Source organism: Cebus imitator, unplaced genomic scaffold, assembly GCF_001604975.1.
Source record: "Cebus imitator isolate Cc_AM_T3 unplaced genomic scaffold, Cebus_imitator-1.0 Scaffold85, whole genome shotgun sequence".
In the NCBI taxonomy this organism is placed as follows: domain Eukaryota; kingdom Metazoa; phylum Chordata; class Mammalia; order Primates; family Cebidae; genus Cebus; species Cebus imitator.
The window spans coordinates 3,716,159-3,728,577 of NW_016107400.1; the positions used below are offsets into that span (position 1 = coordinate 3,716,159).

The 12,419-nt window shown below is 42.1% G+C and overlaps 1 protein-coding gene across 3 annotated transcripts in view; it reads left to right on the top strand.

The window, feature by feature from the left end:
- LOC108308478 (acyl-coenzyme A synthetase ACSM2B, mitochondrial) overlaps positions 1–10,178 on the top strand; it is a 36,177-nt gene extending 25,999 nt beyond the window's left edge. For 2 of the 3 annotated variants that reach the window (XM_017534317.2, XM_017534318.2), the window contains 8 exons: positions 1,038–1,117; positions 1,322–1,445; positions 2,828–2,908; positions 4,036–4,137; positions 6,066–6,193; positions 6,315–6,414; positions 8,290–8,409; positions 9,860–10,178. In XM_017534317.2, coding sequence (XP_017389806.1) covers positions 1,038–1,117; positions 1,322–1,445; positions 2,828–2,908; positions 4,036–4,137; positions 6,066–6,193; positions 6,315–6,414; positions 8,290–8,409; positions 9,860–9,973 — 849 coding nt within the window. In that variant the 3' untranslated portion in view covers positions 9,974–10,178. The remainder of the gene's footprint in view (positions 1–1,037; positions 1,118–1,321; positions 1,446–2,827; positions 2,909–4,035; positions 4,138–6,065; positions 6,194–6,314; positions 6,415–8,289; positions 8,410–9,859) is intronic. The other variant, XM_017534319.2, reaches the window with a different exon arrangement.
- The last annotated feature ends 2,241 nt before the right edge of the window (positions 10,179–12,419 follow it).

The following is a 12,419-nucleotide window of genomic DNA, read 5'->3' on the forward strand; positions in this document are numbered from 1 at the left end:
AAAAGCCAGTTTTGCTCTACCTTGTGAGCCCCTTTGCCATATGATGCCCTGAGCCTCCTTGGGACTCTGCAGAGTCCCCATCAGCAAGAAGGCTCTCACCAGGTGCAGCTTCTTGACATTGACCTTGGACTTTCCAGCCCCCAGAACTGCAAGAAATAAATTTCTTTTCTTTATAAATTACTCAGTCCCAGATAAATTACTCAGTCACAGAATGTAATAGAGTATTGTCTTAGTCTGTTTTCTGTTATAGCAAGAGAAAATTATATTTAATAGAGTATTGTCTATTATATACTAATATTCTGCATAAAGAAAAGCATGGGATGGAGATGGTATTATATGACGGTTAGGAATACCTGCTGCAAATAAGGATCCCACTGCTTGCTGACTAGGTGACCTTGGAGCAGTTACTTAAACTTGTACATCATGGGTTTCCCCACTGTATCGTAAGGATGACAGTACACACTCCATGAGGTGATTGTAAAAATTAAATGAGGTAACACAGGACATGGCAAGTATTCAGTACTAGGTCCTTTTGTAGCAATTGTTTTGAAATGTCTATAGATGCCTTTAACTTTTTAAAGAACTTTTATATCTAAAATATATCCCAAAAATATTTTCAGGGAAATAAGGCTGGAAACAATCTGCCTATTATAAAGCTGGTTACAGAAGGTTAAGGGACTTAACCAAGACAGCTGCTGTGCATCCCTTGGTTGCTGGGGGCTGATATACTCCTAGGGGTTGTTAATGAGGGCAAGTCTTAAACCAGCAAGAACAACCAGCCAGGATTTGACAAAAATGTTTCAAATTAGTCCTAGACTTTTTCAATACCATAATATGTATTCATTTCCCTGTTATTTGTGTCTTCAGGGTGCATGAAAATTGTGGGGCTCATTTAACCTGAAACAGACATGGCAAACAAGCTAGGGTTTTAATCCATACCTCTACAACTCCATAGTTTACGATTGTAACCACTGTGCCTAGCCATAAGTTGGCATCTGACCTGGTGACCAGTGTCTCACCTGGCTCTCTTCTTCCAGACACTGTCCAGCTACCCAGTCAAAACCATGCTGAGTGCCCCCGTTGTTTACCAGATGTTGCTTCAGCAGGATCTTTCCAGGTGATGGGGCTTTGAGGGTTGGTAAGAGTCTGACCCCATCCATCTGATTCCCTCACATACATGCATGCCTATCTGTCTGAATCTCTCACACAGATAGCCCCATGAAGCCATTTGCATCATCAGAGCACCCAGAACCCAGCTCTAGGCCTGGGTGGACTGTGGTTCCAGGGAGGCTGAGGGGAAACACTTATTTCTCTTCTTCAGTTACAAGTTCCCGCATCTACAGAACTGCTTAACTGGAGGGGACACTCTTCTTCCAGAAATTCTGAGGAACTGGAAGGCCCAGACAGGACTGGACATCCGAGAATTCTATGGCCAGACAGAAACGGTACCTGTTCCCACGGGAACCTTGGGCTGGGTGCACTTTTTGGGTTTCAAAAGTCTCTTTGACAATAAAAAATGTTAGCCACCATTTATCATTCATTTATTTGAGAAATATTTATTGAGCATCTATGATGGGACAGGCACTGGGTGTCGAAAATTCAGCACTGGATGAAACAGGCAAAGCTCCTGTTTTCTGGGAGACTGCATTCCACCGGGATCTGGGAAAAAAGACAATAACCTAAGAAATATCTAGCATGGCAGGTGGTGAGAAATGCTATGGAAAAAGTAAAGCAGATGAGATGGGGTGAGGAGTTGGTAAATCAAATACTATAGTCAGAAAAGTCCTCTGTGATGGAGAAACATTTTATCAGAGACCAAAGTTTATCAAACCTGTCAAGCACTGTACAAAGCTGCTTAGATTGAAGTGAAGAATGGGAAGAAGAGCCCACCAAGGCTTTACTGCACCTCCTGAGATATCTTCTTGGAACTCTTCAGGTCTCACACGCACAATATGGATTTACGCTGTTCTATGCTATTTTACTTACCAAAACTACATGGGGAACACTTTCCCCCAACTTTTTCGCTCCTTTTTCCAGTGCCTCTTACTTGTGACTCTCAGCACTTCTTTTCTCTTGCTCTACACTCTCTTACCCTGCATCCTTCTTTGGCTAATAAGTACCCTTGGAAGAACTCCAGCAGAGGGTTGATGGCAGCTCTGTGCTGCAAAAGAGTCAGGAAGAGCTCTGCAAATATGAATGAGGACAATGGAGTTGTGGCAAGCATACCCTGGCAGGGGCCTCCAGCCATTCAGAGGAGGACATGTTTAGGATATGCTTGCAAGGACACCAACATCTCTGTTGGGGAGGTTCATTTCAGGGCTCAAGCAGAACTGGCACTGCCACAGGAGATACTTTTAAAAGCATATTTTACTGCTTGAGGAAATAGATTTCCCATTCTCCATGATGTGATCATTTGACATTGCATGGCTATATCAAAACATCTCATATATCCCATAAATATATACACCTATGTACCCACAAAAATTAAAAATAAAATTACCCATAGTGTCATATCCATAGTGTGTATGGGTATCCATACTGTCATGTTAAAGTGTGGCTCCCCCTAAAAGAGATTATATAATGTGATTGTTAGGTCCTCTTCCTAGGGAGTGGTAGTTAGGTTACTTCTTGAACAAACAATTTAGTGAAGCCCATAGGATTGTGATTCCAGTAACAGGGAGAGAGCCAGGGAATGTGGAGGGAGGGAGCCACCAAGTGTAGGCCAAGTTCGGGACAATGTCAGGACCTGCTCTGCAGAAATTTTTTCTTTTTCTGTGACCTTGTGCTTCCTCCTGAGGTTTGCTGATCTGTCTGCTTCTTTCCACAGGGATTAACTTGCAGAGTTTCCAAGACAATGAAAATCAAACCAGGATACTTGGGAACAGCTATGCCCAATTATGATGTGCAGGTTTGCTTGGGACACTAAGGAGGGAGGAAGTTAGGGGAAACACTGATTTCCAGTAATTTATTTATTACATTGTTTATTGAGTTAAAAATAATAGAAAGTAATCAAGATAATATAAGAAAAGAGGGAAAAGGAAGGAAGGATAGGGAGAGTGTGTGATAGAATAAAGAAGGAAAAGGGGAAATGATTTATATTCTTACCATCCAGAGAGACCCACTTTGAATATCTAGCAAATTAGCCTGACAGTATGCAAGGATATATGCTTTAAAAACAAAAATAAGGGTGAATCTTGACATAACATTTTGTAACCTGCTTTTATCATTTGACAATTTAGATAATGATCTTTTCAGTTCAACTAATACCAATCTGCAGCATGACTTTTAATGATGATATTGTAGCAAATAGTATGTATCTACCATTTTTTATGCCTTTTATTGCACCAAGGGATGATGTCCCAGTTTTCACTAGTAAAAAAAAAAAAACACTATAATAAACATGTTGTTTCTAAAGTTTTACTGCTTTCTCTTATGGTTTTTCGAGAACTAGAATTTGTGTTTATGTATCTGTTATGTGTATAGTTCTATATATCTAAGGTGTAACTCAGACTCTACTCACTATCACATGCAATTATTTGCCACACCATTCACTACGATAACCAGTTGCTAAACCCCTTTCTTAGTATCTTATTTCATTCCTATAAAAATCCTGCGAAATAAGCTGTCAGTACCTGTTTTACAAGTAAAAGCACTGAGGCACAGAGTTTAAGTAGTTCAAAGTCAGTTAGTAAGGTAGCAGAGTACATCTGAGTTTTGATCTGCCTGATTTCTAAGTCCACAGGTGAGATAGATCTTAAAGGGGAGGCTATTATTTTATCTGAGCCCCTAGAGCCAAAAGCATCTCCCCAGGTGCATCTGAGCCAGTCTCAATAAAAGGCTTCAACTAAACCATTCCAGGCAGATGGAGCAGAGATCTGAGTTTAAGACTCTTGGGTTCCCTTGGTTTCTGATTGTTGTTTTCCGTCTACAGTAGAGCAAGAGGGTCTTTCATCTGACCAACGCAGCAATCTCATGCTGCCATTGAAGCCCTCTCCTGCTCTGTGGATAATTCTTCCAATTTGCTTCTTTCTCCAGGTCATAGATGATAAGGGCAATGTCCTGCCCCCTGGCAAAGAAGGAGACATTGGCATCAGGGTCAAACCCAACAAGCCTATAGGCATACTCTCTGGCTATGTGGTGAGAAACCTGTGCTCCTCTTCCTCTGTTCCCCAGTGAGGATAGGGAGTGCTAAATGGGATGGGGGAGGCCCAATGCTCTAAAACTCCCAAGAGGCATTAGATGTGGAGAGACAAAGAGTGTCCAGTTTTCAAGAATGTATGCTTTGCTAGTGGAAGAAAAGACTGGCTATTCAGCCTTGCCATCCTCAGCCTATCAATGCGATCTCATTGGAAGACTTATTTTTCTTCATTTAGCCCTTAGACTCCTTAAGAACCCTTTGTTTCTTCCTGAAAATATTACTGACCCTGAACTATACACAGCATCATTCCCCCAAGGGCACCCTTGCCCTCTTCCTTAGGTATTATCCCCATGCTCCATGCTATTGATCTTATTTAGAGCCATGTCAGGAACTTTACACTGAATTTCACCATCTAGTTAGAGGAATCCCTATCTTCAGATCTTGGGAAGATAAAGACAGATAATCCTTGAGTCTGGCCACCTCACTTGACAGGTGAGGATGATGGAGCCAGAGATTACAAGTCTTGCTCAAGCTCACAACAATTGGAAAGTGGGCAGAGAAGACACCAAGGGCATGCCTTCTGACCCCTGAGATATAAACTAAACAAATAGTAAATCAAATAATAGTACTTTCTACCATTTATTGAATGCATACCACAAGGCAAGCATTGTCCTATAAACATATTTACTCTTTAAATTTTAAACTCATTAAAGCTTTAAACTCGTTTACTCCTCCCAGCTGCCCTATAAAGTTCTGGACTCAGCTTGCTCGAGTTCAAAACCCTGCTCTACTATGTACTGCATGATCTTGGGCAAGTTACTGATCTCCCATGTCTCAGTTTCTTCATATGTAAGTTGTGTGTCATGAGTATGTTAAATAAAAGAATTGTTGTAGATCTGAATATCTACATTATACAGATGAGAAAAACTGAGCCTCAGAGATCAGGGCAGGGCCACAATGTGCCCTTCTCCAAGCATTTCCTGTGTGCAGTTCCACTCTATTTCCAAATGCCAGTGAGGTACTAAGTCATGGGCTTCTCCCCATTGGACAGAAAAGGAAGTAGATTCAGAGGTATCTGTCTGGCAGACTCCTAAGGCCTCAGAGGCTGCATGATGGCCATGAGAAAGTCAAGCCAGTGGCCAAGAAATCTGGCTTCTGGTCTCAGTTCTACCTTCTGTATTGGCTGTTTAGCTTCAGACAAGCTTCTTGGTGTCTCTAATCATCAGTGTCCCTCTATTCCCAATGATGTAGTAGTTCAAAGTCAGCTAGTAAGGCAGCAGAGTAAATCTGAGTTTTGATCTGCCTAAGAATTCTTTATGACACCACATAATCCAGTAACTGAACTTCCAGTCTGGAGCCCATGCCCCTATACCTGAGTCAGAGAGGAAGATACACTGACAAGGGATAAAGCTCAAGCATTTTCATTACTTATAAGCAAGTGCCTTAGCTGAATAGAGGGACCCAGCCATTGTAGAAATATGCACATTAGCCAGGGTCCCTGGACACTTCCTGGCTAACGTCTTCAGAACTTTCAGATTTAACAAGGAAGCCAAGAAAAGTACTTAATCAAAATGATAGCTTTGAGTGGTGCTACAGAATGAGCAGAGATTAGGATATCTATGAAAGGGGAGATGGAATCAGTCGGGGAAAGTGCCCTAAGCATAGATGAACAAATACATCAATAATATCCATCAGACTGGACTTAGAGGAGTAGCTGAGAGACCCTGGGTGAAATAATGTCAATAAACGGGAAAGATCCAGTTCTAACTGTGGTCTAGGGTTGGCTGGTTCAGGGTACATCTGCCATGTTCAAGTTATGCACTGCACACATACAGTTTTAATATTTATGACATCTGTTCATGGCAGCCCCAGGGCAGGGGATTTAGGCTTTGCAGGCACAATGACTCTGTCTTTCTGTGGTCACCAGGACAATCCTGAGAAGACAGCAGCCAACATTCGAGGGGACTTTTGGCTCCTTGGAGACCAGGGAATCAAAGATGAAGATGGATATTTCCAGTTTTTGGGGCGGGCAGATGATATCATTAACTCCAGCGGGTGAGCTTGGTTTCTGGGTTGGGAAGGGAAATCTGGGTCTTTACTCTGGCTTGTTCCAGATTTCTGAGATGGCCTAGAGGTTGGATGTCTAGTCTTCTGTAAAAGACAGGTTCTTCTGTAGGTACCGGATTGGGCCTTCAGAGGTAGAGAATGCGCTGATGGAGCACCCTGCCGTGGTTGAGACAGCTGTGATCGGCAGCCCAGATCCCATCCGAGGACAGGTAATGGGGAAGCAGTAGTCTGGGGGTGAACAAATATGAACACAAGGGCAGTGTAGTATGATGGTTTAAGAACAGGGGCTGTGGGGCTGAACACTCTGAATCCCAATCTTGGTCCTGCCACTTACTAGCTATGTGACCTTGGCCAAGCTACTTGGCCTCTCTGTTTCTCAGTTTCCCCATCTGTAAGATGAGAGATTATTATGATGGTTAAATGTGCTAATATTTGTAAATTACTTAATTATGGTGATTTCTCAGAAAACTAAACAGAACTACCATACAATCCAGCAATCCCACTACTGGGTTATCTATCCAAAGGAAAATAAATCAGCATGTCAAAAAGATGTCTACACTCTCAAGTTAATTGCAGCACTATTCACAATACAAAGATATAGGATCAACCTAAGTATTCAATGGATGAATGGATAAATAATATGTGGTATATATATACAATGGAATACTATCTGATATTAAAAAAAATGAAATCGTGTCATCTGCAGCAACATGGAGAGAGGTGGAGGTCGTTAATTTCATTATGTTAAGTGAAATAAGCCAGGCACAGAAAGATAACCATCACATGTCCTCACTCATAAGTGAGAGCTAAAAAAGTTGATCTCATGGAGATAAAGAGCAGAGGGATAGATACAAGAGGCTGGAAAGGGAGGGTGGGTGGGAAAGAGGGGGATGAAGAGAGGTAGGTGAATGGGTATAAACATACAGTTAAATAGAAACAATAAGTTTGAATGTTCAATAGAAGAATAGGGTGACAGAGTTAACAACCATGTATTGTATATTTCAAAATAGCTAGAAGAGAGGACTTGAAATGTTCCCAACACATACAAACATAAATTACAAATATAAACACATACATACATAAATACTCAATGTGATGGACACCTCAAGTATCCTAACTTGATAATTACAATATTTGCATGTAACAAAATGTCACTTGTACCCAATACATATATACAAATATTATGAGTCAATAAAAGTTTTTAGAAAGTAAATTGCTTGGAACAAGGCCTAGTACCCTCAACAAAATAGACCCTAAAATGTCTATTTTGACGAGGCTGGAAGGATTCTATCCTGCTGTTTGGTATTTGATTCAGAGTTTGATTCTTCACCAGAGGAACATAGGAGGGATTTGAGCCAAAAGATAGAGCTCCTGTGCCACAGGGTTCACAGTGGCAAAAAAAGGGGGAAAAGACCCCTATAAAGCCAGGGTTATAGGATTAGGCTCAGATGGGGTCTAATGGACTTTGATGTGTGTGTAGGAAAAGATTAAGGTGGAATGTGTGTGTCAGTGTCCTAGTACCTTTCTGCAGGGTGTAAGCCGGGTACTATCATACCTCCAGTAGGCATAGAACACATCACACAGAAAATTATGGGAACCCCTGAGCAGTAAGGCCAAAAGGGGATTCTCTACTGAGAAAACCCTGTATGCCCAGCTCTGAGCTGGCCCTGCTGTATATGATTTCATTTTATTTACCATAAGTTAAATATGGCAGTTTTATCCATTTTACGGATGGGTACATTGAAGTTTGGAGAAGTTAAACACATTAAGATTATGGTATTTAGTCTATTTTTCTCTTTTCTCTCCCTCTATCTTCTTTCTCCCCATCTGTCTCTATTATCCTTGGAGTATGAAGTGAGCCTGGTCTCAATCTATTGTCCACCTGCTCATCTGATAAATGAGTTCAGAGAGAGCTGGAACCTCATTCTTGTCCCCAGTTTCTCCCTTTCCCTTGACCTGGATCACTGGAAATGCAAATAAGGAGATACAAGGGGGAATGGAAGTCTTAAAGCCAATTTTACATTATTCCAGGAGATGACTACACACTCTAATCCCTTCTCTCTTGGCCCTCACCTTTTTTGCAGGTGGTGAAGGCATTTGTGGTCCTGGCCTCGCAGTTCCTGTCCCATGACCCAGAGCAGCTCACCAAGGAGCTGCAGCAGCATGTGAAGTCAGTGACAGCCCCATACAAGTATCCAAGAAAGGTAAGGCCTTTGAGCTCCCAAGTCACTCAAACTTGAGAAAAAAACTGTTTTCCTGTTATAGTTATCGTCCTCAGGAGGAGGACATCCCTCTAATTTTAAAAAGCCTTCCTGGAGGCGGAGGTTATAGTGAGCCGAGATCAAGCCACTGTACTCCAAGCTGGGTGACAGAGTGAGACTCTGTCCCAAAAAAGAAAAAAAAAAAAAAGAAAAAAGAATCTTCTTGGGTCAGACACAGTGGCTCACACCTGTAATCTCATCACTTTGAGAGGCCAAGGTGTGGATCACCTGGGGTCAGAAGTTCTAAACCAGCCTGGCCAACATGGTGAAACCCCGTCTCTACTAAAAATACAAAAATTAGCCAGGCATAGTCGTGCATGCCTGTAATCCCAGCTACTCAGGAGGCTGAAGCACAAGAATTGCTTGAACCCTGGAGGTGGAAGTTACAGTGAGCTGAGATCATGCCCCTGCACTCTAGCCTTGGTAACAGAGTAAGACTCAGTGTCTCAAAAAAAAAAAAAGTCTTCCTGACTATGATCAAGAAAGCTCCAAAAGACAATCTAGCAACCATCTTGATGCCTGAAAAATGACCTGTTTTTGACTCACTATGAATTAAATGCCAAATGCTTTCAAGGGAATAAATTCTAGCCAATATCTTGCCTGTATTCCCATTCTCTGTACTGGGTTCTTGCTATAGCATTCAGGGTTATGCAATGCTCAGTTGCAGGTGACAGAAATTTAACTTGAGATTTATTGCTCACAGTTGAAAAGTCTGCGGGTGGGGAAAGCTTTCATCATGGCTGGTTGCAGGCATTCCTAAGATGTGGTCAGGTGTATCTATCTCTTTTGCCCTTTGACTCTCCTTCCTTTGTAGTGGCTTGATTTACTGAAATGCTTTTTCTTTGTGGCCCCATCAGCTCCAAACATATATTCTTATCAGCTTAGAAAACTCCAGTAGAAAATGAACATGTTTTTTCCAAAGGCCTCAGCAAAAGTCTCTGGGTTACTCTCACTGGACCAGCTTAGGCCATATGCCCATTATTAAATGAATCCTTGTAGTCAGGGCAATGCCACACTGATTGGTCAATTCCATGTCATCCTCAGAGAAAGTGAGTGGGGATGGGGGAGAGAGAACTGCCCTACCCCATGACATGGACTGGGAGAGAGGGTGGCTCCCCATAGGAAAAATAAAGTGTTCTTATGAGGAAAGACAAAAGCATAGTTTTCAGCTGTTTTCATTCTGGGGCAGAGAACTGAGGCATGGAGGTTGACAAGGCAGGAGAACCCAGTTATTGAATTTGGGTCCCAGATAGGAGCTTGTCCCAGGAAAAGAAAAAAAATTAAGTCTAGAGTAGTAGGTGATAGCAACCATGGTGAGCTTAGAGTCCCTTAGATTCTTATGTAGCCCAGATGGTCACAGATGACCCACCCTGGACCGATTCTCTTTCAACAGATAGAATTTGTCTTGAGCCTACCCAAGAATATCACAGGGAAAATTCAACGAGCCAAGCTTCGAGACAAGGAGTGGAAGAAGTCCGGACAAACCTGTGCCCAGAGAGATGTCTAAGAGGCACTCATTTGGATTCCCCTATTCTTTTTCTTTCTTTTCCCTTTGGGCCCTTGGCCTTCCTGTGATGATATGAGATTCTTTATGAAAGAACATGAATGTAATTTTTGTCTTTCCTTGGTTATTAGCACAAAACATTACCAAGTTAGTTGCTGAAAGAAGAAAGAAAAGGAATGAGAGTGAAAAGGAGAGTGTAACAGAAAAAGAGGAAAGAAAAATAAGCCAAGGAAATATTAAAAGGGCAAAGGAAAGCAACTGAAAAAAGAAATAAATAGGGAGGGTAGGAGAGAGGAAACAAAGGAAGGAGGAATAAAGGAAAGATGAGATGACGGTGGGGGTGGGGGATAAAAGACAGAAGAAAGAGAATTGGAGGGAGAATCAGAAAAATAAAGAGAAGAAAGGAAGAAAGAGAGAAAGAATAAAAGAATGTAATAAGGAAATAAAAGAATAAAAGAACATAATAAATAAAAGAATAAAAGAACATAAGAAAGAGGGAGATAGGGAGAAAAGAAGAGGAAAAATTTGAAAAAAACAAAAGTAGTAAGAGAAACTGATAAAGAAAAATAATAGAAGACAGGAAGAATGGGAGAGAGGGAAGAAAGGAAGGAAACTTATGAATACTCCCACAGATAGACAAGGCTTGTGTGTACGGTTGGGACATTAGAATCATCCCCAAGTCATCCTAAACCTTGGGACTGTCAGGATCAGAGAGGAACCACCATTTATTAAGCATTTGCCATGTTCCAGGCACTAACCCAGACACATTATAAATACCACATTGTTTCACCTCTGTGTGGCATCTACAGACCTCAGATGATAACTGTGAGAACAATGCAAGTACCTTCAAAGTTATCAGTTACCCATAGCTCATGTTTTTATGCTATTTACTCTTCCTAGAATCAAATAATAAAATAATTTTAAAACCAAGATCCTGACAATAGTCTTTGGGGGAAACAAAGAAAGGCAGGGATGAGGTAAGTGTACGCTTCCAACAGGTTGTGAGTTGGGGAATCCATGGAGACAGACTGGGTAGGTGGTGCTATTGAAAGAACAACCAGCACCTCAATTTCTGGGGCTTCTGGGACACCAGATCTATGGTCCAGGAGATGGAGAGAGCTGAGTACTATGAGGACTTCACCTACAACCCAGAGATGGAAGATGAACGTTCTTAGCACTTTTAAGTAAATAGGAGATAAAGTAAAGGTTCTCTGAGAGCCCATGACTCTTCTTCTTAAGAATACTTAGTAATAATAACAACAATAGTATTAATAATATTGATTGCTCATCAAGCACTTGCCAAGAGTTAGGCACCATGCCAACCAAACACACATATTGATTCTACTTAAGGTTTACAATTACCCTTTGGTTCAGGCACTAGTATATTTCGCATTTTACAAAAGAAGAAAGTAAGATTTAGATTAAATGACAGATTCTAACACAGGCTAAGCTGCATACAACACCTGTGCCTTCAATTTCTATACTCACTCCATCAATTTGTTTGCTTTGGCTTCTAGACGTTGACAAAGCCCCTCTCTCAGTCTGTACTTGTTAGGGTTCTCCAGAAAAACAGAACTAATATACACATATATGTACTCCACAACATAGGATGGGGCTACATTCTGATAAACCTATCGTGATGTTAAAAAAATTATAACTTGAGATGGATCCAAGATGGCTGATTAGGAGCAGCTCAGGATTGCAGCTCCCAGCGAAAGCGCAGAGGGTGATTGGACACCGTATTTCCACATGGATTTTTATTGCCCACAGACAAGGAGATTCCCAGGCGGAGGAGCCCCATGGGTCACCAGCACAGCTGTTTTGGCAAACATGGTGAGTCTCCACACAAAATACACAGGTCCAGGCGCCATTTTAGCTGGCAATTGGAGCTCCTGGGAGACAGTTGCCAATTCAACTGATAAAAAAGGGGACTGAAACAAGGAACCAGGCCAAGAGATTCCCAGGCAAAAAAGCACCACGAATCTCAGTGCAGCTGTTTCAGCCGGCGCAGTGGGTCACCGCATGGGAAATCACACAGATCCCAGTGCCTTTTCAACAGGCGACTGGAACACCTGGGAGACAGTCGCTCATTCGACTGAAAAAAAAAAGGGGGTCTGAGGCAGGGAGCCAGGAGATCAGGCTCAGCTGGTCCCACCCCACAAAAAAACAGCAATCTGAAATGCTCTGGATTGAGAGTTTCACAGCAAGCACAGCTGAACCCAGTACCATCCAGCTCTGTGGGGGAGGGGCATCTGCCATTACCGAGGCACTCCGCCACTATGGAGGTAGTCCACCATTGCTGAGGCAGCCCACCATTGCCGAGGCAGCCCGCCATTACAAAGGGAAGCCCATAAGACTCACAGCAGATCTCTCAGCAGAAACCCTACAAGCCAGATGAGAGTGGGGGCCAATATTCAACATCCTTAAAGAAAAGAACTTTCAACCCAGA